At 41.1% G+C, this 25,876-nt stretch overlaps 1 protein-coding gene across 1 annotated transcript; it reads right to left on the bottom strand.

Annotated features, from left to right (window-relative positions):
• Positions 1-6,950: 6,950 nt before the first annotated feature.
• LOC149318392 (carboxypeptidase N catalytic chain-like) lies at positions 6,951-24,305 on the bottom strand. The gene is made up of 9 exons (XM_089507791.1): positions 24,083-24,305; positions 21,262-21,458; positions 18,671-18,826; positions 18,277-18,459; positions 16,764-16,875; positions 13,807-13,946; positions 13,205-13,304; positions 11,008-11,126; positions 6,951-7,889 (listed from the first exon to the last, which is right to left on the bottom strand). Exons 1-9 carry the CDS (start codon positions 24,303-24,305, stop codon positions 7,758-7,760), a joined length of 1,362 nt encoding a protein of 453 aa, XP_089363917.1. The 3' UTR covers positions 6,951-7,757.
• Positions 24,306-25,876: the final 1,571 nt, after the last annotated feature.

Below are 25,876 nucleotides of genomic sequence, written 5' to 3'. Positions count from 1 at the left end.
GTTCCAAAGACACTTTTGGGTTCATATATTAGACATATGTTGGATAATGGAGCACACCAAAGAATTGCAGAAGAAAATCAGCCTGTGCTTTATAGATTATAGTAAAGCCTTTGATTGTATTGATCATGAAAAACTATGAATTGTTCTTAAATAAATGGCTGTGCCACAACATTTGATTGTCCTGATGCATAACCTGCACAAAGGATAAGAAGCTCCTATTAGGACAGAACACAGAAAAATGGAATTGAGAAGCGGTGGGTCAGGCAAGGCTGCATTGTATCACCTAATCTGTTTAATTTGTGTGTTGAACATATTATATATAAAGAAGGATTAGACTTTGAGGAATGAAGTGTGAAAACTGGAAGAAGGAATATCTACAATTTAAGATACCATACTACTGGCAAAAAATAGCAAAGACATTCAACAATTACTGAAGGAAGTTTACAGCTAAATATTAACAAAGCAAAAATAATGACCAGAGATGATTTACACAAATTTAAAGTAGACAATTAAGGAGATTATTGCACCCAGAAATCCTGTTGGGATAGATGTAGGATTTAAAAGCTAAAAACGGGTGTTATCACACTTACCCGTTCCCAGGCTGTATGGAGCCTGTACTCATCCTGGGCAGTCCGGACCTTTTTCAGGAACTCATTGTAAATGTTAATACAGGTTGTCCTTATCTCTTTGAAACAATTAAAAGATAAGCATGGAACACAGTGCAGCAAAGGAAAGACACAAGAATCTTTTATATCAGCAGTATTTGAGCTTTTGGTGACCCATTTCCAGAGCAAAGTGGCCTACAAATCCCACTGTCCTACTGTTCACACCTATATGAACGCATACACACATTCTGTATTGACTACACGTAGGAGCAGCCTACAATAAAGCATTGGATAAATACAATAAAGCATAGGAAAGAAATGTTGTCAAAACACAGGCTCAATCTCATAGACAAATTGTTTTGTAAACCAGCGAAGCTTGCTTTCAACTCTTTGAGAAAAACTGAGTTACAAGATTGTTTATTGGGAGGATCTTTTAACAATCTGAATATGCTGAAAACAGAGAGAGATTTTCTTTCATACCTTTGTAAAGATTTTTCATACCTGGGATCAAACATTGCTCAGAACGGAGACTGCAGTCAAGAGATAAGAAGACTAGGAGTGGGAAGGGCAGCCATGACAGAGCTAGAGAAGATCATAAAATGCAAAGATATATAACTGAGAACTAAAGTTCGAATCATCTAAGACAGCCATGGTATTCCCAGTCACATATGGATGTGAGAGCTGGACAGTGAAAAAAGAAGAAAAGAAGAAAATCAACTCATTTGAGATGCAGTATTGGAGAAGAGTGCTGAGGATACCGTGGACAGCCAAAAAGACAAACACATGGGTTCTTGAACAGTTCAAGCTTGAAATACGCCTAGAAACCAAGATGATTAAATTGGAGGCTGTCATACTTTGGCCACATCATGAAAAGGCATGATTCATTAGAAAAGACAATAATGCTAGGAAAGGTGAAGGGAAGTAGAAAGAGGGAAGATCACAGGCTAGATAGATAAACTCAAATAGGGAGGTCACGGTCATGAATTTACAGGACCAAACCAGTGGAAGACAGGGGGACTTGGAGATGTCTCATCCACAGGGTAACCATAAGTTGAGGTTTCTTTCATTCTTTCATACCTTTGTAATATTAGTTCTATTGTGACTAGTCTTAACTGCTATATTTTCCAAAGCAGTACTCAACTGTATCAGGAAGTTGAGAGTATTCCTTGTTCTTCCAAGGAACAATACCTTCGAAGGAAAGCACAAACTTTCCCAGAATGCATCCCCCCAAAACTAAGGAATTTGAATATGAACTTTTAAAACATATAGATATAGATAAATCTGATTATAAAGGTAGCAAGGTCAAGTGGACAGCCACGTTCCCTTTATAAGCTTATGTGAGTCACCATAGTTCATCCTCAGTTCCACTTCTGTAGCAAGAACAAGACAAACAGAAAGAGATCTAGCAGGGACTGTGATATATAATGGCAAATAAATGAAATAAATGGCTTGGGCCCAGGATACCTAAAGGACCGCCTCTCCCCGTACATTCCGCCTCGCACCCTCAGAACGACTGGGCAGCAGCTACTGAAGGTGCCTGGGGCTAGGTTAGCCTCCACTTCTCGGAGGACGTTCTCCATAGCTGCCCCAGCCCTTTGGAATGCGCTGCCCACAGAGCTCCGCTCGTCTACCACCCTGGCCCAATTTAGGAAGGACCTTAAAACCTTCCTATTCCAACAGGCATTCCCCGAATAAATATCCTGTGGGCCTCCCTCCTCTTTCGTGGCCAAGAGGTTGGGCTATGGGGCTTTTTATTGTTGGTTTTTGTGTATTTTTTAGTGTGTATTTTAATTTGTTGTTTTTAACATGTTGTAAGCCGCCCTGATCGAAGGAAGGGCGGCATATAAATAAAAAGTTTATTATTTTATTATAGCAGATATAGTAGGATCAGTAGCAGCATGAGTAATAAAAATCTTTAATGCATGAAATTCCTAGGAATAAATGCATCACATCTGTGTGATCTGATACTAAGTGATCTCATACCGCTTAAGCCAAGAGTTAGCACCTACAATTCAGCATATTAGAGAGTATCACAAGGAGTTTTATTTTGTTTTTGTATTTTTTCCTTTGTAACTAAAACTATTACAACATAATGGAAACTTCCAACAAACACTCTTATGTTCGCCATTAGAAATCTTGAATCTTTTAAAAAAGTGAGAACCTTGTTCCATGGCCATGCTCTCTAGTGGCCAGAAGAGGGGGATATGTGTTCACCTTACTGTCTTCAGGGTGCTTACAGGCAAGCCTTTGAGGCACTTATTAGTGTGCAATCTTCCAGCTTCATTCACAGAACTGGAGAGTGGGGAAAACAATTAAGGCCTCACCTACAACTTGTACCTATGTCATGTTTAAGGAGGAAAATACCATATAGTTGTGCCAGATCTTTTGACTAGTAGCCACTAGAAGCTGCCAATTTGTTACCATCCTGGTTGTTGGAAGGCAAGACATTCATGATCTCTCTCTTTCAACTTACTTTATCCTTGAGATTTTGCTTTCTGATCAAAGCTCAGACTTTCTTTACCCACTGCATATCTCTTTCTGTGCAATGTCCGACAAGCACCATTTCTGCAGAAGTAATCCTCCTTTAAGAAGGGGATTGGTAGCCATACAGGGGAGGCCTGATCTACTGGTCCTGGGTGGATGAGGTTGTTGCTAACCCATGAATGGTATTAAAGGGCTATTATTGTAATAATAATAATAATACATTTTATTTATAGACCGCTATTCCGCAATGATCATAGCGGTGTACAGAACAAAAATGCAATACAATACAATCTCTCTCCCTTAAGAAGGTGGCTGAAGGGAGGGCTTTTCTTCTTCCAGGCAGGCCTGGTGGAGCTAGCCTGCCTCTCTCTCCCTCAAGATGGCCCTGTATTTATGTGGAGGAAGAAACTGTAAAGGGCATCTCTATTACTTCTTTTCATTGAATTTGCATTAAAATATCACAAATGCACCACCCAATACTAAACATTTTCAAACAGATCAAAAGAACGAAAGACAATCTCTAACCTTCCATTACAGTAAAAAAAAGAAAAAAAGAATAACATTATGTTATTAATCCAAAGAAGTTGGTTTATATCTTGAAAGCTTGTGCTAAAATAGAAACCAGTTAGTAGGTGCTTTCACATGCCTCCCCATCCCTTACTTTTTATATCATTTACAGAGCAGCCAAATATTGTGAATTGTGAAGGAATCTGGCCTGCTTATAACATATAAACATATATTCTATAGCTTATTTTGTGAGTTTACCTCCACAATTATATTTTGTAGCTATTATAAATGTTTATAATTCTTTTGAAATTTTCATATGACAGTTGTCTTAAAGTGTCATTCTGTTGTCACTGTATTTATTATATTATTGTATTTTAAACAATTTATATATTCTTTCTCTCCTCTCTCTCTCTTTCCACATAGAAAAAAGATAGAAGGTGATTTCTGGTGAATGAAAAAACAAAAGGCTCGCTCAGGGCTATTTTACTCATAAATATCTTTTAAAAATGAGTGACTCATGATAAGAGAATCTTACTGAAATATATTTCATGTCAGGGCTATAGGAAAAGAAACCATTCTGAAAGGCCAGACTAAGAGCATGTCTGGTAAAGACATAACACGTAAAGAGTTCAATGAGTTCTTCAACCGTAGCCTACCTTTCCAATTTGCACAAATGACATGGGAACAAAGGAAGCTTTTTTCTATTTGTCAGTTTGATTTTATTTCTTGCTTCAGATACAGTGGCCAATCAGCAGATGTATTTATTATGCATTACTCTTTCTTTTCAAAATGCATCACCAACCAAACCCGCATGCATTTTAAAAGCACGGGCAGAACTGCTCTGCAATATGGAGCAGGGACAGGGTGATCTGATGTCCTCCTTTTCCAGGATATGCCCTATATTTCAATCTCCTGTCCAGGAAGAATTTCAAAATGTCCTCCATTTGGCTAAGAAGCCCATGGAGCAACCCTACATTTGTTGTTGCCCTTCGAGAAATGCATCTACTTGGAGCTTGACCTTGCTGCAAATAGGGGTGGGTGGCTGGAGTGGCATCCAACCTTACAAAGCTATTTTTTTCTAGGAGCAGCAGCAGACAAAACTTGCCCCCAAAACTCAGGGCGCATTTGTAGCGACACAGGGAAGGCCTGAGCTACTGGTCCTGGATGGAGGAGGGGGATTGTTGCTAACCCACAAATGGTATTAAAGAGCTATTATTGTAAACATAGTCACTGTATTTATGTGGAGGAAGAATCTGTAAAGGGCTTTTCTATTACTTGAGGACACAATGGACTTTATCACACGGGGGAAAATCAGGAGATTGAAAAGGCATTATCCAGGGAGAGTCACACAATCATGGCTAAGATTATCACACATATCACGATTAGAGGAGGCTTATCCCAGGAATAACCAGGGATAACAAGCAACAAATCATTCACATAACAAATCATGTTATTCCCTGGTTATTCCCATGAATGATTTGTTCCCTGGTTATTTCCAGAATAAGCTCTATCTCACAACGTCATGTAATAATCTTAACCGTCATCACACGGTTTCCCCTGGATAATGCCTCTTGAATCCCCTGATTTCCCCCTTGTGATAAAGTCCAATGCTAATATCTGAAAGGGTTTTTTCCTTAATTTCAGCACAATGGACACATGAAAGAAATTATCTGAATGTAATCAAGGGTTTATTGTTAGTAAAGTACAATTTTAAGCATTTGTCTTGCTCAGGGTTCTATAAGTATATTGTAAGGTATTTTAATGAAGATAGGTTCAGCAGAAAAAATATGGTGGAGTCCATAGTAAAATATGTGTAATATAGCTTAAATAAACCCTTTGGAATGAATTTATATTTATATTTATTTGGTAATGTCTTACATTTTCCTTGAACATCCTACATTTTGTGGTTCCTTGTCCTCCTTTGCAGTTAGGACATCTGGTTACCCTGAGCAGGAGGTATGTTTTTTTTATTATTACAGGTAGTAGCCAGTCTGTACTGTCTACAAAAAGCTTTTCTCCATTTAGAACATACTATGTTGAACAGCTAAAGAACTGACTTCTTCAGACATTATCCTAAGAAGGAAAAATGTGTTTGTAGTGAGTATTGTTAGGGTTCTTCTAAATTAAGCTTTCTGTTCTACAGATGTTAGGTCTGCCTTTACCCTGTATTTACATTTCAAATACAAAAACTCTTTGGTCCATTATTCAGCTAAAATGTTTCAGTGGATAATAAATCTCACAACCTAATCCTAAACATGTTTCCTTGGAAGTAAATGAGATTAATTTATTAAAATTGTATCTTCAGCACATCAAAGAGGACAGGCAATATTCTTGGGTGAGGCATGGTGGGGTGTCCCAATAGGAAAACCTAGAATAGTGGCAGCTCCAGACAGTATAGTGGGCCATTAGTATCTGCTGGGGTTTGGTTCCAGACCCCACATGGATACCAAAATCCGTGGATGCTCAAGTCCCATAATAAACAATGGCATAATAAAATGGTGTCCCTTATATAAAATGGTAAAATCAAGGTTTGCTTTTTGGAATTTGTGTGTGTGTGCGTGAATATTTTCAAGCTGTGGGTATGTGGATGCAGAATCTGTGGATATGGAGTGCCAACTGCACTAATAAGGGGGAACATATTATTGGGCAGCAACACATTAGAAGAACTGGAGCAAAGCAAGAAACAAAATGAGGCCACTTCTTGATAACCTAATCTCCATGTTTGGGAGACAGCATAGTATAGTGATTTAAGGGTTGGACTATGACTCCGGGAGATCAGGGTTCAAATCTCTGCTCAGCCATGGAAACCCACTGGGTCACAGACTTGCTGCCTTAGAGGAAGGCAGATGCATACCTCCTCTGACTCACCTCACTAAGAAAACTCTATGATAGGGTCAGAGTAAGTTGGAGTTAACTTAAAAGCATATAGCAACAATATTTGGGTAAGAACACCATCCATTAATGCAGTGGTTCTCAAACTTTTAACCCATGTGATCCCCTTTACATCTTCATATGGATGCCATTCCCCTCCCATACTATATGAATAAAAACATTTTGTTTAGTGTGCGTATTTTCATTCACCCATTCATCTACATTCATATTTTAACATTTTATAAGGAAATAACACCATTCAAATTAGAAATGTTATTTAAGTATATTTTTAACTCAGCACATATATAAATGTTACACATAAAGAAGTATGGAAAGAAGAGGAGGCAGGATCAGATACTCCAAGTCTTGCCCCTCACTCCACAATTTGAAAACCACTGCATTAACGCATAACATCTTAGAGACAGACTGCATGCACAACTCTACACAGGTACTCAAAATCTCTCCCTTCCCTCTCCCCCCCCCCCCCCCACAAAAACTAGAAGTAATACCTTACAAGCAACAAGTAACAGTGTTACCTGCAAGCCTTACTTTCATGGTAACATGGGATAATGACCAACCTTTTGGAAGTAATATAATGACTGGTAATATTGCCACTCCCTGCTCCCATACTAAGCAGTTGTTATCCATTATAATGGGATGTGGGAACTAAAAATTCCCGAAGTCATTTCCCCAAGATCTAGGTCATTTTCTTACCGTTTTACATTCTTTCTTTTTTAAAAAAAAAATAATGGAAGTAACATGTAACACAATGGTCAATTCAATTAGTTACTTTTTTGGAAACTTGAAATGAGTGAAGGCAAAAAGGTACATTTACAAATTGTAATGAATAATGGAACCAGTTGCTTTTTAACATTTAAAGCTATGGTGGGTACAGACACACCAGAGACCATTTTAAGTCTGGTATTTCCCCCCTGTTCTACATAAATTACTTTATGGCCATATATTGGGACAGTAACAAAGGTTGCAGGTGAAACTAAGTCAGCAGGTAGGATATTACAGAAAAAATAAGTTGTGTGAGAAATTTTAAAGTCTATGACTGGTTAAAAAGACCATAGAAGTGAAGGGTCTACTGACTGCCTTCCTTCTGAGAGAGTCTGCACCAAAGTTAAATATTAGACATTTAATAAACAAAGTCTCAGCTCATATCATGTTTGCAGGGGACATGAGAGGGTCTGGGTGCCTCTTAGAAAGTTCATCTGCCAGTGTTATTAACTTCATATGTTATATAGAGCTCCATTCCATCCACTTCCATTTCTTTGAGATCTGACTTTATCGAGGCATCTCCCTCCGGGTAGCACGTGGCACAACCTTCTTGTGCAGAGCTTTATTAGCATGGCCTTTGTCAGAAGTCTTTGGTACAGGATGGTTGTCCAAAGTTTCCTGTTTGAGCTGGAAATGTACCTGGAAAAGAGAAGATAATTGAAGCACCACTCAGTGCAGAACCACATGCTATGCCATCCTTGTACTGATTCCCTATGGCAAAGGTGGACGTATGAACAATCAGATCCAATACTATTTTGAAATAAAACTTATAATGATAGAATTTGCCAGTTTAAAGAGGAACAACTCTGCAGTGATACCATACACCTTGATGTTACGCTCACCCCAGCCATAGTAGCTGTGTGGTGGGGAGGAATGGTTGTTGTGCACCCAATAAATATACAATTTATGTCTGAAAAGTCTGAAGCATTATAACAGGAGAAGGAAATGTGTCCATCCCAGGGGTTGTTTCTGTGGATTTTGACTACTCCAGATTTCCTGGTCACCTCTTTTTGTGGCCGAAAAAGTCATTGCAAGTGGCAAATCACTGTTTATATGGTTTGCAGCTCCTCCTGAACTGTTTAATTTTTAAAATATATGTTTTTCAAATCCAAAAGTGGACTTCTGGCCATTTCTGGTTGATGTGTGTATGTGGGGGGGGGGGGGGGGGGCTGAAAATTGATCCCAGACCCATCATAGGTGCTCAGTTGCCTACCACAGCTGACAAGGTAATACCTCCTAAGCCAACTTAAGTCATTTTGTTGTAAAGGAAAAGATGATTCCTGCATTGTTCTACAAAGAAGAAAATGGCTTTGAAGCCCAAGGATTTAGCATGTGTTACATGGAAATACTGATTGGAATGGGAAATAAATCTTACTGCAATATTTTAAACAGGATAACATCACTGCAATAACACCCTGAACACGTCTAATTTTTGAAACTACACAGGACTGGGCATGGTTAGTACACAGATATCATCAGGGAATGCCAGTGATTTCCAGGGAAGTCTAGGAAAGAATCCTTCACAAAACCTTAGGAAGGCTTTTGGGCAGGGTTGAGAACATAAAGACAGATGCATCAGGGACATAGCCAAGGGGGGGATTCTTGGGGTCCAGACCCCCCCCCTTCCATTAGAAAAATGAATGGTGTGTGCTGCTGTGCTGACGCACCCAAGCCCCATTATAATGGTTGGACCCCCCCTTCCTAAAATGCTAGCTACGTCCCTGGATGCATTAGTTGCCTGGCTCAGTATTAGGCAGCTTCCTAGGGTCCTCCAAATACTTGAGGACAGTATTCTGGTTTTTGGGATAGCAGGAGAGGTTGTGTGGGGTATATTTCTCTGTCCTCAAAAAGAAGGAAAGTGCTGGAGGGCTGCGGCAAACAGCTTGAGGGCTATCAGTAATGTCCCTAGCATTTGCTGCTTGAGGTAATAGCCCTTTGTTGTCTAATGCTAAGCCCTGCCAAAATTTGAGAGTTTAATTTCAAATGTTTATTTGAGGCTTTGATATGGGAGAAAAAGGCCAAGGATCCAGCCAGCCCACAATGACTGTGTGTCTGTTCTTTCTCCAGCAGGTGGCTGAGTTGAGGTGTGAGTAATAGCACCACTTCTAAGCCTCCTCCCAAAGTGTTCCCTTCTTCTGTCAGTGAGAGGGTTTCCCTGGCAGTAAAACCTCTCAGTAAATCTTCAAAGTACATTGAAAACATTCCAGAAAATCTGGCAGCCTGCTCAGCTCCTTTGAGAGTAAAATGAAATGGGATAGGCCTACACAGGAAACTGTGGATGCTCAGAAGATCACAGAAAAGACTGGGAAAGCCAAAGAGCCACAGGAGTCCACAGGCTGTGCAGCTGGCAGAAAGGGGCTTTGCAGTCCATGGGGTTGGCAAACTGGTTGATAGGTTTAAGCTATTCTGGAAGGAGGGCTAGGCTGATCTGATTATGCCAGCATAGTAAACTGAGTCATTATTTAATTTCATGAGCTGGTACACTGTACAGATTTATATCTCACCTTTCAAATAGTTTTTTTTTCTTCCAGGCAGCTTAGTGGATTCTAGACAGGAATATTTGATGCATTCCCCTGGCCAGCCAATAGCTCTTTGGGGTCAGCAGGATGGAGCTGTACCTCAATGCTATCTGCACCCATTGAACAGATGGGAAGAACCCTAGTGCAATTACTGGATACCTCCTTGCACAGTGTGTGTGTGTGTGTGTGCGTGCACGCATGCGCAGATGAGTATGCATGTGTGTACACACACATGTTTGCATGTGAGTGTGTGGGGAGGGGAGGGGGGACATTTATTGTATGCCAGTGTAACCTCCAAGTATGCCAGCGTAAATTTAGAAAAGGATTCTGGTCTTAGAGCTAGGATTAGAAGTTCAGTATAACCGAAAAGCCTACATAGTCTTCAACAAGATGCAAGAAATGCTAAAACGTTCATTTTGCATTGTTGGCTCCAGCTCTGGGGGGACATTGTGTAGTAGCAGAAAAGAATATAGTTGAAGATGAGCTTCTTCATGGAAGTATCTATTGAGCATGTCTTGTGACTCGTTGCATCACCATCACCTTACCTGGGAAATTTGCATATTTGTGAAGCTTAGATTATGTTTGAAGAAAATCAAATATACACAACCTATAGATTTAAAAAATGCAAACAGCTAAAAATGCACAAAATAGAAAAAGACATACAAAGGTGGTTTAGTGTTGGGAAATATGTACAAAAATGCTTATATTACCACCACCCCCAAAAAAACCATACAAAAATAGCTGGGTAGAGTATGTAAAAAACACAGAAACTAATAACAAAACTCTGCAAATTAATGTGAACAAAGGATGGGATGAGAATCCAAGCAGGATTTGCAGAAATGCAATTCAACTGAGAGTGAAAACTTTCCAATTCCTAGTCCTGGGTTTATGTCATGGTGGTGAGCAGAAACAACATTCCAAGGAATTATCCAAACAGTACAGGATAGTTTGGTCTAAACACCTCTTTTATTACTCATAATTCACAATGCAGTATATTATTTACATTATTTATGCAAGGAAGTAAAATGAGAACTAGATGGAAGTGCTAGATGGAGCCACCTCACACTATTTGGAGTGCTAAGCTAGAATTTTTTCAAAAAGAAAAAAAAGATGGGAACCACAGATCATATACTGGTTAAGGATTCAGAAATATGTACTGCAAAATAGTATTTTCCCCCCAATTAATTCATGCCTGGCTTTTAAAAAATTGGTGTTTTCAGGTTTGCTTCAGTACTCACCACTGTGGGCCCAGCGGGACCCACCACAACTCTCTCTGTCTGGGGCTGATAGCCATTCGCTGATGCAGTAACTGTATAAGTGCCAGGTAAAAGTAGCCGGAAATAGTCGCCCTGTTCACCTGTAAGAAAGAAAGAAAGAGATGAGGATAACACAGGAAGGAAGCATCTGTCTAATCTTGATTGCACAGCCAGACAGTCTAGCAGATACAGTATACCTGGTCCTAGTTTCTCTACTCCTTGAATTGTAGACTGACCCACCAACATTCACCTGCCATGAACCCAGTTCAAACTCACAACTTCTTCTATGCCTAGCCAGAAAACAAGTATACCAGAAGTGTAAGCTTTCAGGATATTTAAAGAGGAGAACAATAAGACTAAGTATTTGAATGAAAGCATTAACTCCTCCACTCATCAGGCCTTCTGGACTAAACTGGCAGAGTGGCAAAAGAGGATTCCAGGGAGTCAAGATCAAAACGTGTAAGCAGTGGAGGTGCACCCAACACACCTGATCTAGTGTCCAGGGACGTAGCCAAGATTTTGGGAAGGGGGGGTTCCAGACTAAGTGCCACCATTATAATGGGGCTTGGGTGCGGCGGCACAGCAGCACACACCATTCATTTTATCTAACGTAAGGGGGGGTCCGGACCCCAACCCCCCCCCCCCTTGGCTACATCCCTGCAATGTCCACTCTTTACCCTTATCATGTGCCAGAAACTCTACTATTTTGGAACTCACAAAGATCTGAGTCAAGGACATGCTTAAAATCAATATTCAGAACTTTGCACTGAATGTACTGAGATTGTGAGTGACCTGGCTCAGGTGGTCAGGTGTTTATGGCAGCAAAGCACATCTCCTGGCTGTTTTGGGGGAGCCTCATGACCTTTCCTCCCTGTAAGAGGACAGGGTTGAGTATGCCAAGGGGACTTTCCTATTTTCCTAAACTTGTCTGCTGCCCTCAAGTGTGGAGAAAGGTGCTATTCTTTCACTGCTTTTCAACTAATAGTCCAGTCAACTTTTAGATGTTGAAAGGTGGGGTGGGGGAAGACTTATCTTAACTTTCACCTCAAACATCAAAATGTCTCAAGGTGGGGCAGAATACACAGGGACTCTGAGAGTAAAGGTGGTCATGTGCATCATCAGCTTCTTAGCAGAGCTTTGAAAAGTTGCCTTTTGGACTGTACCTCCCAGAATATCCCAGTTAGCGTTGCTGTTGGCTGGAGTTAATGACTGGCCATACTGGCTGGGAGATTCTGTAAATTACAGTCCAAAAAAGTAACTTTTCTAAGCTCTGCTCCTAACCTACTTAGTGCTGATCCCATGAGCAGGAGCCATTTGAGAGGACAGGTTGTGTAAACACAGGGCAAGTTGGGTAAATAAATCCCAATGACAAACAAATGTTCATGGCTGCACAAATGCCCTGAGCCTAGTGTGCTCTCTGCAAAGGTCTAAATGTGCTACTCATTTAGACAATGAGCATGAAAGTTAGACTATAGTTTCTGAGAAGAAATGTCTTCCATTTCTTTTGTAATTAAGGCAAACATTAATACCTCAGCAGATAGGATGGGGAATCCAAAAGAGGAAGAAAAAAAATTCACTGATAGTGGCCCATGACTAAGTTTTTGGGTGTTTCCTTTATTGGATCTGTGATTGTGTAGAACATCACAGACCTACAGACATGAACACCTTCCAGTATTTGACTTTGGCCTGAAACAGACAGTCCAAATGCTGAGGTTTCCCAGAAGAACCAGTCCAAAAAAGGAGTGGAAAAACTTGCTCTTTTCAGCAGCCCGTTTCAGGACCATGGCAGCAACCTTGATAGGGCCCAGGGGCATATGGTTGCCACGATCTCAGTGTGAATGACACCAGTGCAGCACCTCAGCACTCTATTTGGCTCATGTGTTTCAGGTCCTTGTTTTTTTTCCCCATAGCAATTGGTTATGACCAATGTGATCCTAAACTAGGAGACATGGTCACAAGGGATTGAACAAATATATCCCTTTAAATTTAAAATAACTCACTTTTGAATATTGTTATAGTTAATGTGATACAGAAAGCAGAAGAGAACTGTTTGCAAAGAAAATATGCCTTCTAGCAAATGAAGAGTTTTCATTAAAATTACAAACATGCAACCAGAAGTAAAATGATTTAAGTACCGCTTCAGAAAACCATTCTGGTCAGCACCAAGCTGAGTACAAACCTGAGGTGATGTCATGACCAATTCCTTCGACCGAAATGACAGCACCTGCCACTTTGTTGTTATTGTCATCTGTCACCATGCCTTTGATGCCATGATGAACCTAAAGAGCAGAAAGAATGAACAGTGATAAGAGTGGTAATTGGAAACTGTAGGGGGAAAAGCAGCAGCCCATACTGTCTAGAAATCCAGAATGTATTTGAAAAGCTCTATGGGACATGATCAAACTACCCCCATCAGTAGCAGGAAACAGTGAAAAGTTTGGTTTGGGCCAGTATTTATTTTAAAAAATCACAAAATTCGAAAAAGAGAGGAAGAATTAAAAATAGCAGTTTTGCTGACAAACACACAAATCAAAGAACTCTAATTATGAGGCAGATCTTCTGCCTTGTACAGTATATAGAAGATCCCAGATGCAATCTTTGACACCTCCAGAGAGGGCTTGGAAAAACTCTGATCTGAAACCGAAGAAAGCTACCACCTTTCATATCAAACTACAGTACTTGGTATGAGACAGATTTCCTGTAGGTTATGGGGCCCAAGTTGAGACACTTGTGAAAAGCAGCATGGGGATGAGTCAGAATAGCATCTTGTCAGTTCATTACCTCCTCTATGTAGGCAACAAGTGCTTCACGGTTTGCTAGCCACTCAAACTCTAATTCCTGCTGTGGTGGGAATTTGTTGCAGCTCAGTTCAAGGGTAATCTCAAAGCAGTTAGTGAACAGGTAGTTGAAATCCTGCATCCCTGTAAGGCAGAGGGTTGAAAAAGTTTATTGATTAATTTTACAAAATCATTTCTAGCCTAGTCCACAGCTTCTACACAGTCTTCAGAGTGGCTTGCAAGTCAACGATCAAACAAGTTAAAGCAAATAATGCCAGCACAAAACAATAGGCATCTGTAGAGCAGCAGGGCAATGGAAAACACTATGCAGCCCCAGAAAAAGTGTGTTTCAACCGAATGGTTCTCACCTGCTGTTATCTAAACTCAAAGATGAAAACCTCCCAGTTCAGTGAACTCTGTAGTCAAAGTTGCTTTGCAAATAAGATGGCTCTAATGTGTATTTTTTCCAATCATACATCATCAGGTGGAGGAACAGTGTCCCTTCTGATGACCCTAGTACCCAGCAGGTTTGCATGGATAAGACAAGCTTTAATATTTGGAGTTTTCACCATGAATTGTTCCTCGGATGCTAACTATAGTGCAGTACAGACCGCCCCAATGAGGCGGCCTGCCGGCGGCCTAATTCCCTCCGGAGGTAAGCCATAGCCACCAAACTGCACGGCTTCCTTCTGGAGTAAAAAGAACCCGGAAAAAACGGGTTCTTCTGCACCACAGGGCGGATGTCACGAGTATGCCAATGGCAGACTCACGATGTAAGCAATGCATGGTGCTGTGTGGACACCGTGCAGACACTGTGCAGCACGTGCGTTACAATGGCGGTGCCCATGTACACAGGTCGCCACCATTTGCCGCCACTCCATACTAGGGTTAGGGACTGTGCGGTTGCCACATGGTCTCTAACTCTAGTATCGCCACCACCATGCCATAAAGGGCCCGTCTGTATCGGGCCTATAATAGGGTCTATACAGACTGGCACTTTGTGCCGGCCTGTGGGTGGAGTCAGGGTGCAGCATCCTCATGCTGGATGCCCTGACTCTGCCCCCATCATGTCATGATGCTGCGCACCCTTCCAGATAGTGCGCAGCATCATGGTGTGATTCCAGCGCTGCACCTACATGGTGCAGCACCAAAGGGGCATCATTAAGCTGTGCTGCTGCAGCTATGGCACTCCTTGGAGAGCACAAAAAGGAGCCACTTTTTGTGACTCTTTTTTGTGCTCTCCAGAGGCTGGATTGAGAACATGGCATGAGGTTGCTGTGGCCCCAGGATGGCTGCATGCCGCCCGTCTGTGCAGCACCTATGTAATGTCATGAGTAATGCTATTAAGCAGATTAAAAAACTCTTCATCAAGCTAGATGAACCCAGTAGGGAATGGGAGAAGAAGCAAAAAGCTCCAAAATCTCACCAGATGTAGTCTGACTATTTGTCTGCACAGGCAGACCGACTCCCATGATGGTGATGTAGATTCAGCTAAGAAGGAGTAGTGAAAGTATCAGGAAATGGTCAGTGTTAGCTGAGATGCATATTCAATGGCTGCTCTCCTCTCTGTAGCAAGAAAAGATGGCTGTAACCCCAAAATCTTGCTGTTGCCTCAGCTGAAGCACACTGGCTCCTGAGTTGGCTCAGAGCAGAAGCAAGGAATAGTATGGCAGTTTTTTGTATCTGCATAGTTGGAAATTAATTTAGGCAAGGCACTGAATATTTAAAAAATGAATCAAAACTAAACTGATAGCATGCTATCATGCTCTGGCTGATAGTGGCAAACTGATAATTGTAACCATTAAGCATGCCTGTTCCCCTAAATTTTGTTCCATCCAATCTGAGGTACAATTCTGGAGAACTCAAAAGCTTGCCAACTTTTGATACAAAATGAAATCAGTTCAGCTGACAATTCACTGTGTACTATGATCATATGTCCAGGCTGATGTGATTAGCCATGCTACCATATATGAATTGCCATTTTTGAACATTTTCAAGGACAGTGGTATAGGTACTATGCATGACTGCCCCTACAGCCACTTCCTCAAAGACACTTTTAAAAAATGCAGTCAGTTATGTTGATCTTCATTGGGAGGGAAAACTATCAGGGGGTTAAGGAACTGCATTGCCCTCCTAGGGACCTTGAAACACCACACCTCTGCTGTTATATCCACTTTATAAAATTGGAAGAGACTGTAGGGGCCACAATAATAGCCCTAGGCAGAGCTATATATTTCTAAAAAATATATTATTATTTAGAAATATATAGCTCCCTGTTAGAAATTGCTGTTTTCTGTGCAAAGCAACCACATATAAATTTTGTATAGTTGTTGCATGCCTTCAATTGTTTCTGACTTATGGTGATCCTAAGATGAACTGATTACAGGGTTTTATTGGGAAGATTTGTTCAGATTTGTTGAGATTTTGCCTTGTCGTTCCTCCTGCTCCTGAGTCAGCTCAGAGAAGAAGGAAGAAATAGCATGGCAGTTTCTACATCAGCACAATTGGAAATTAATTTAGGCAAGGCACTGAGTTTTTAAAGGTAATTAAAACTAAATTGATAGCATACTCTCATGATCTGCTTGATTGTGGCAAACTGATAATAGCATTTCAGTTTTTTATATGTGACTTGCCCAAGGTCACCCAGTGGGTTTTCATGGCCAAGTGGGGATTTGAACCCTGTTCTCCAAACTCGTAGTCCAACACTGAAACCACTATACCATGCTGGTTCTGTATAGACTGAGTGCCAAATCAAATAGAGGCTTTGGAAACAGTGCAGTTTTTGAAAACATTCTCACAGCAGGAAGAAAATTGCTAAAATTACTTGTTGCTTCCTCAAGAAGAAACTAGTGAAGAATTACATCTCTGTTCTTGGGACATTTCAGATTTCTTCAACAGGCTAATGTGTACCTCCTTCCACACTTCTACACTCCTTCTGCACTCTCACTCCTTCGGTCATACCTTTGCTTAGGGAATACCAAGAGGCCCCATTGGTGATGCCATCAGGAAAGAAATCCCCACAGTTTGTTCCCCGGTGCATCCATCCATGTGCATAGGAATAGCCCTTGGACAGCTGCCAAAACCAAAACAAAACTACACTGGTCATACATTTCTAACTGTCCAGTTTCTTCCACAGTGCATATTACAAGCAAATGAAGATTTAAATTAATTTGATGATGAACAGGGGAAAGAAAAAAATTCTCTTATTTATCACCCTTTGCAGCATCAGAATTTTTGTCTTCCGTTATGAAAATCTACACTAGTGTAGAATGGGACAGTAAAGAAATAAAATCTAGCGTGCAATGAGAGTGCCACAGAAAAACTGCCTTGATGGATCAGGTCAACACCCATTCAGTATAGTTCTTGGTTTTTCTTAATGTTCATTTATATGGGTTTATACTTTTCACTTTGATAAAGTTTCATGTGCATTTCCCTATCTGCATACTGAAATGGTACAATCATTAATTGATGTACCACATGATCTCCCCCCCCCCTTTCATTGTTAAATCAATTTCACCTACCCATGCTTTTCTTCTTGATATTTATTCAATCTTTTTCCTTCCAGTGGGGCCCCAAAACTGAAAAAATGGCTCAGAGATGGAATTTCCATATTGTGAAGAAAGCATCATTGTGAAAAAGAGGCCTCCCCACCCCATCTTTCTGGTTTGTGTGTCACTCACATAACCAGCATTGTAACCTGCAAAATGTGTTACTGCAGTGCATAATTTGGCTCCCAGGGTGAGGTGATTGGCTGTGAAAGAAACTGAAGAAACTCATTTGCTAGGAACCATGAGTCATGTTTGTGAAAATACTGATACCATTATACACAGCAGAGTAAATGGCTTTAGACCAATTCCCTCAAAGTACCAAGGAAATCAGACACAAAGTTTGAGCGCAAAGGAATTCACTCTGGGATATCTCTGCAGCATGAGACAACACAAGCACCGAAACATTCACAGCATATGATTACAGTTTGCGTTCAGGGTATTTCCCCTGTATCTATGTACGATCCTTTCATTCAAAGCAGTTTTCGTCCCTGCTCTTAAATATTTTTGCAGGGCTTGGAAACATGGCTTTTAAAACTATAGCTCCAAGAATATCTTAGCCATGATGACCACTGGTCATGCTGGCTTTGGGATTCTGGATGTTGTAGTTTAAAAAAAATAGGTTTCCAAGCTCTCATTTTTCTATTATTTTCTTAGGGAGGAAGAGTGAGACATAAATACTTTTGTGCCAATCAACCTCCAGCCTTCTGGGGTCTCTTGTATTACTACCTTTTCTTAAGTTGGACACTTCATTTACAACTAGCTTAGTTTAGTTGGAGACAGATGGCTAACAGCAATTGAGGATGAGATTTTTTCACTGTTGCATTTCCTTAATAGGTGTCCCCAGTTTCATGGATTCATTAATTTGAGTTTGTTCAAGTCTAATCCAGCTGGGTACTCATCTTACTTTTAAATTTGCCATCTCTCACCTTCTTGAAGAGATTGTCATCAGGAGTAGGACTACTGGTTGGATGCCAGACACCGCGAGTTCTCTGCTCATGGGCTTTGTCGTAGGGATAATTGGCTACTACTGCTCCACCATGGAGGTTAGCTGAGAGGACAAAATTATAGCTCTTAAGCCATTCAATCACAGCCAAAGTCTCCGGTTCCACCTGTGAAGAGAGAGAAGCAGATGAAACCAGGGCAGAAGTACATCCCGATTTCTGCTGGTTCAGGATAACCCCATCTACATACAAAGTCTCTCTCTCTTATTCTTTCAAACCAGAAGTCTCCAGTGACTTGGTGGAATCCTGCAAAAAGTATGGTGAATGAAACATCTGTCCAGACAATCCACTTAGGGAATCAGATAGAATAATATATTACCTGATTTCTCCAGTTGTCTGGCAAGGGAAGGTGATGGTTGAGTCCACCATGTTTGTCATTGTGGTACATGATTGTATTGAGATCAGGAAAGTTACGGTTAAGGTCAATTCCATTGGCATTGGTTCTTCCCATGAGATCTCTTAAGCTCTGTTGGTGCTGGTGACAGAAATAATGTATTTGTGTGTGAGTTATATGGCTGATTGACACCAAAAGCTGTCTCATTATTTCTATCATGGAAAGGGATATATCCTTAAGCACCTCACAGATGAAAGTCAGGACATGTGTGGCCAAGCAACATCAGAGTGTGGTTAAGAATGGAAAGTTATTAATCGGGAAGAGCAGATGATCTGAGAAAGGCTGCAGCAATTTGCTTTCACCTGAGTCTACAGAGAAGGGTAAAATTCTACTCCCTCCTTTCCTCTACCCTCTACTTGAGTTATCTGAGTGCAAACTTTGAACTCTGTTTGCAGCAACTGAAGTAAGCCAAAGATGAAAGGGGAAAGTGGGAAAAGGAAAGAGAAGCTGGAACATTTTAAAAGCAAATGAAAAGGTGGGATAACAAGGGACTAATTGGAAGATATAGCCATGTTAATCTGTAGAATCAGTATGCAGAGAGATCTTGTAGCACCTTTGAGACAAACTGAAAGAAAGAAGTTGGCAGCATGAACTTTTGTAGACTTCAGTCTACTTCCTAAGATGCACAGGAGATTAATTGGGGCTATGTCTACCAAATCTGGTCATTTGGAGGGTATGGAGGGAAGAAATGAATTTGTCAGAAAATACAATAATATAATGCTCTTCAGGTAATACAGGATTTAAGGTATAACACAATATTGTCAATAGGCATAAATAAACAAATAGCCAAATTTGAAACTAACAGAATATATATGTGAAATGAAGCAGGTGAATCTCCTATTAGAGAACATTCTGAACCTTTTAGAGACCATTTGAAGGCTTTTGCCAAAATGCACCTATGGATGACTTTTTCTTTCATCAGCTGCCACTTTTCCTATGAGTTCCATTTTGGTGCCCAGACTTGTGTGTATGTGCCTTCAAGTCCCCTTTCTCATCAGCTATCCTCAGTGTTAAAAACAAACACCTGTAAGTCTGAGCATAGGACCTACATACCCTAAAGGCACCAGATCTTGTTTGATATTGGAAGCTAAGCAGGGTAAGCTCTGCTTGGAATTGGATGGGAGAGCACCAATGAATACCAGGTGCTGGTATTCTGAAGTATCCACGCTGCCAAATTAAAGCGATTTTTGACACCACTATAATTGCCATGATTCATGTATGGAATCTTGGGATTTGTAATTTAGTGAGGCACCAGAGCTCTCTGACAGGCCAGGCTGTCAAACTACACCAAACTATAAATCCTAGTTGGAGAGAGTCATGGCAGTTACAGTAGTATCAAACTGCTTTAATTCTTTAGTATGGGTACTCCATCAGTGAGGCAATAGTTTATGTACAGCATTCTCTTGAAAATGATAGGACTGGCCCAAGATATTTTGCTGCCTCAAGCAAAACTGAAAATTGTACACCCCTCCTACTCCATTCCAAGTACAAAAGTCAGATGAACTGTCAAATGAATCTTTCTTCAGCACTGCTGATGGGATAGCATCCTTCCAGAGGCAGCAAATTGGATTAGGGAGTGCTGAACAGGCTTTTGACACATAGCTCTCTCCTCTGGGGCCTTCATATCACTTCCCAATGACTGCTGTTTCGGATTGCTGCCTCCCTTTGATTACTGTTGACACTGGAAAGGCTGGTCAATGAAGAAAGACAGTTGAGGGATATCCAAAGATAGCTGTGGGGTGATATATCCCAGCTTGTGATCTTCCAGAAGCATCTACTTGCTACAGTGGAATGTGAATCTTATTTTAAGATCTAGATCTTCTGGGGAGGGCCTTTTCACTGTCCCACCACTCTCACAAGTACATTTGATGGGAACACAGGAGAGGGCCTTCTCAGTGGATGCTCCCATTTTAAACTTTTGTATGTTGTGAATTTTTATATATTTTTTAAAAAAACGGTTATAAGTCATCTTGAGTCCTGAACTGGGGGAAACGTGGGACAGAAATAACTATGATAGTAATGACAATGACAATAATTATGACAACAAAAACAATAATTTTCTTGCTAGATCAGTCCAAGATCCGCTATTCTGTCTTTTCTGGTGGCAACACAGATCCCTCTGGAATATTGTAAACAGGTAATGAGGTAATGCTTATATTCACTATTTGGGACCCTAGTATTTTGTACCAGGAGATTTACACAGTAAATATAATTTAGATATCCTGGCTAATCAGGTTAGAGGGATGGAAGTGTGTGGACTTTCATATGTTATTTGATTGCAATATCCAGCACATTAGCTAGTATAGATGCTTTGGATTTCATCATGCTGGAACATTGATTGTGCTGACTGGGACCTCTAGGAGAAGAATATGAGAATATCTGGATGACCAAAGGCTGAGAATGACGGCTTTAACTTATTTTTTTCCTCTTCAAGACTCCTCCCTTTGTCTCCTCTTCACACAAACATCTTCCGTTACCATGGCTACTTAGATAAGAAAGTGATGCTTGCCTGGTACCTGGGAAGCTGCCACCTCATATCCATCAGGGTTCATGGAAGGCATGAGGTGAATGCGTGTCTCATGGATGAGCTGTGTAATGCGCTGATTGCCATGTCGATACTCCTCACACAGGAACTCAGCAAGCTGGATCAACAGTTCTCGGCCCAGTACTTCATTACCATGCATGTTTGCCACATACTTGAACTCTGGCTCCACTGAGAAAATGAGAGATTTGCTGACATTGGAAGAGAATAGCTAGAATACTACACAATGGGGTGGCCCTCTGAAAACATAGAAATCAGGACGATGGGAGCAAACAGCAATGTTTTCCATTCCATGGAGATTTGAATATAGCTGTGCCTTTTTCATACTGCTGGGAGTACGATCTCACTGTGAGAAGGCACGTTTAATCTACCACAGTGATGGAAGCAAACACCTAGGCCTTGCTGAATGCCAACAGATACCTCTGGAGGACAAATAGGGCAACACCTGGGTATTTGCACTTGCAAAAGTAGGGGTCTACATAGAAGTGATATGAATTCAGTAAGGGAGGGGAGCAGTATTTTCCACAACACTGCATGGATGAGAGGGTCCATTCAGCTCAACAAGGTCAGGGCCTCTATTGCCTTATATTCTACAGCCAGAGGCCTCATTCCCTGTGCCTGTTCAGCCCCTTTCACTGTTGTGTCACATTCCTCCTGACTTCAAAAGCCTCAAGGGAGTTTAAACCAAACTGCAAAATCAGACCAATCCTTCATCTTGGCCTGGCCTCAAATTCTTTTTCTGTAAAACTGCTTCCCCTAGATGGTGGCCCCTTTAACTCTGCAAGCACTCAAGGTACAGGAATACAAGAACTCCCCTGGGCTCCAAAAATACTCTTTCCATTCAGCTCCACAGAGATGACAGAGGAGAACACATTAAATTATGCACAGCAGTGTGTGTGAATCCTAAATGAAACAGATGTCGGGTCAAAGGCAGCCCTAATTCATCCAGACACTTCTTGCTCAAGTGTAAGTTTGAGATTAAACAGGAAAGGGGATTGCTTAAATGTAGAAATGATAGGAAAGGAATAATCAGGCTCCAGATATGAGTCAGTCTTCTTCCTTTCCTATCTTTTCTTCCTCATATTAGTGTTCCTCTCTTTGTCTAACAGCTATCCAACTGGATGGTGCCTGCAGGCAATAGCCTACATGGTACAATGGCCAGAGTGCTGAGCCTGGAAGGAGAAAGTACAAGGTTTCAAACCCATGTTCACTGAGAAGCTTACTACTTTTTTTATACAGTGTACATGGTAGGGCTGTTGAAGTGCTGTGCTTGAAAGGAAGAAGTGCAGGTTTAAATCTATGTTCAGTAAGAAGCTTACAGCCTCTTGGCATAACCTACTCTGCAGGGTTGTTGGACAGACAAGATGCTGCTCTTTGAGCTTCTTGGGGGCACAGTGATGCTGCCCTTTATCATATCAGATTTTAGGTGTACAATTATAAAAGGACAATACAATGAAGCACAAAGGACACTGAGGTAAGAACAGCAGATAAAACCACATTACAGTCTAATATGATTCCACAATCAGTCAGTGTCTATTAAGATGCCTGAGTTATTAAACAAGTAGTTTTTTTTTAACCTGGCACCTAAATGTAGCAGGATTTTACCACGTCTCTTTGGGCAGGGTGCTGTTTGAATGCCAAAACTCTCTCCCCTTTAGATAACACAGGGTGGAAGCAGTACATAGAGAATGGTCTCAGCAGCTGATCTCCAAATTCTTTCCTCAGAATTACAAAGCTAATGCATATACAGTACTCGCCTCCTTTTTGTCATCAGCATGAACAAATACAGCTATGGTCTGTTAGAGCAACAGCTGGTTACAGCAGTGTAAAAACTATAAAACACCCTGTAAAAAGGAGAACCTCTCAAAGCTGTCCTTAATATCCAAAATTAACGATAAACTTCAGTTCAGTTTTCTCACCTGCAACACTGTACTTCTTAGAACCAGGGTAATGCAGCAGTGAGAGAGCTGGACTTGAACCTTGAGTTTATATTTTACCTTCAATGGTCCTTTGGACAAATACTGTATATACTTGTATATTAATCTACACATGTAGCTGAAAAAAATGACTCCAAAAACCTGAGTTGACTTATTCACAGGTTAATGTAAGTCTTGTATTTTAACTTTTAAAAAAAAAAATAAAATAAAATAAACCATTTCCTGGCAAAAGGCAAGAGCGTAATCTGTCATGACCACCCTCTATTCTCTCATCCATCAAGCCACAGTTATGCCTGCTGGAATTTTGTAAGTTCTTTGGCTCTGTTTTGCTTTCTTTCATCCTATACATCCTTTTTTACATGCCCCTAGGTTTTACCCTCAATTTATCCACAGGTCATATCCAGATCTATAATTTTGGCCCCAAAAACCTCTCCTCGACTTATACGTGAGGTTGACTTATAGTTGAGTATATACAGTAGTTCAGTCTCAGTTCTTTGTGTGTAAAATGAAACAAGATTGTACCCCACTGCAGCTTTGTGAGAAGAGAAGACCAACAAGGTAAAATCCAAAAAACACTTTGCAAATCAAAAGAAACACCTGCTCAATCACTGTGGCAAGTCACTATCAACAGACACATTGCTTGTTGCTTGCACAGACATGCCTTCCCTCAATTTTTAAAAAAGTTTCTTGCTAGAAGTGCCCTGGGGCCAGACAAAATCTGCTGGGCATAGGGATTGTTGGTTTGAAGCCAGGACTGTATTAATCCTCAAGCATCCTGAATCTGGCACTGGCTTGGAAGTGCAAAAAACAAGCAGCTCCTTAGCTGTAGGGGAGGGTTTCATCACTAGGTACACTTACTGGGTTCATGGACGCCAGGATAGTCGCTGAACTCAAGTACGTAGAGGTGGCGGCCCTGGACGCTGCGTCCAATGCTGTACAGCCTAGTAATATATGGGCACGAGCCCTTCACATCATACAGGGCTTGTACCAGCTCCTCATAGCGGTGATGGAGGAAGTTCACAGAGGCAGCCACCTTCAGCAAGAGCAGGATTCTGCCAAGGAACCAGAGCCACCGAGACATCCTCCTGTTGGTGGGCGAGCAGCTCTTTGCACCGAGGAGATGAAACACTCCTGAATGCCCTTTCTTTCAGAAACTAAAGTACTGTACACCCTTAAGCCAGCTCTCTCCAGTTTCACAGCCAAGTGCCAGCCCACTCTTCACCTGTGGTGGTAGTGGTGGGAGGGGTATCTCTGTGAATGCCCCTCACAGCTCCGGAAGGATTTATAATGCTGAGCTTTTGCCTTGCGTTCTCTCTAAATATATATACACACACACACATACATACACATTCCCCCCCTCCCCCAAGTTCCTGGAGCCAGAATTACTCAGAGCTTCTGTACATTTGGAAAGTTGTGCTGATTCCTGTTCATTTATTAACTGAAGGGTAAACAGGGGTCTGAAGCAGCCTGACTCTCACTGCCTGCTAAAAATTCAATCAAAACCTCACAAAAAGAAGGGGAACTCAGGAGCTATGGTATCTTCTGTAATGCATTCCATTTGTGCTAAAGAATCCATTTTCAGCATCAGGTTCATGTCCTGGAATACATGAACAAAGCATCACAAAACAGTTACAGAAAGCGTCTCCCTTTCTACTGAAGAACTGCAGCCTTTTGGAACACACTTCATGGCTCCACAGCAGACATGAACACTAGTAGTTTTGTTTTAGAAATGAAGTACCAACCGTAGAACTGGTTTGAAACACTACACACCCATGGACTAATGATGTCCAAAAAAAGCAACATTGCTTTGAAATAAACAGGAGTGGGTTGTGGAATGAAAGTGGCCTGGGGCAGAAGGCAGTGACTCGTGTCCATATGCCTCTCCTCTTCACCAAGCAGAGTCAAGATTCTGTGAGTGAAATGGAGGTATGTGTTCATTAGTCTGGCTTAGTTTCAAATACTGCACTCAACTCAGCTTTGCTGGAGATCCCATAGTCCAGCTTTCCTGTCTTAACTCTCCAGGTGTATGATGGGACACAAATCCATGGGTTTACCAGGTATTGTATTATCTTAGATACAGGCTGAAGGGGAAAAAATCTAGTTTATACAACTTCCCATGATTTAAAGAAGTTTCCATTGGGAATATGAGGAAAACTAATCCCCCACCATCACACTTGCTACGTGCTGGGGATGCTTTAGATCAGCGATTCCCAAATTTTGGTCCTCCAGGTGTTTTGGATTTCAACTCCCAGAAGCCCTAGCCAGCTTGGCCAGCAGTCAGACATTCTGGAAGTTGAAGTCCAAAACATCTGGAGGACCGAACTTTGGGAACCACTGCTTTAGCTGGAGATCCTGCATTGAGTTGCAGATTGGTTTAGATGACCCATGAAACCCCTTCCAGCTCTATGATTCTATGACTCTATTTAAGCATGGTCCCGTTCTCGCTATAGAATTATAGTATTGTTATTCCAGTTTAAGCACCAAGGTTCCATCCTATGGAAATTTGGGTCTGGCATTATAGAAAGGGGCATTTAGAGTGGTCAGCCAAGCACTCCAGTATGTCACCGAAGTACAAACCCTAGAATTCCATAGAATGGAGCCATGGCAGTTATGGTAGAATAATAGTGCTATAATTTTGTAGAGTGAATGGCC

This window comes from Sceloporus occidentalis, unplaced genomic scaffold (assembly GCF_023333645.1).
Source record: "Sceloporus occidentalis isolate IW3139 unplaced genomic scaffold, rSceOcc1.0.p SCAF_2, whole genome shotgun sequence".
Taxonomy (NCBI): domain Eukaryota; kingdom Metazoa; phylum Chordata; class Lepidosauria; order Squamata; family Phrynosomatidae; genus Sceloporus; species Sceloporus occidentalis.
This window is presented reverse-complemented; position numbering and strand designations above follow the sequence as displayed.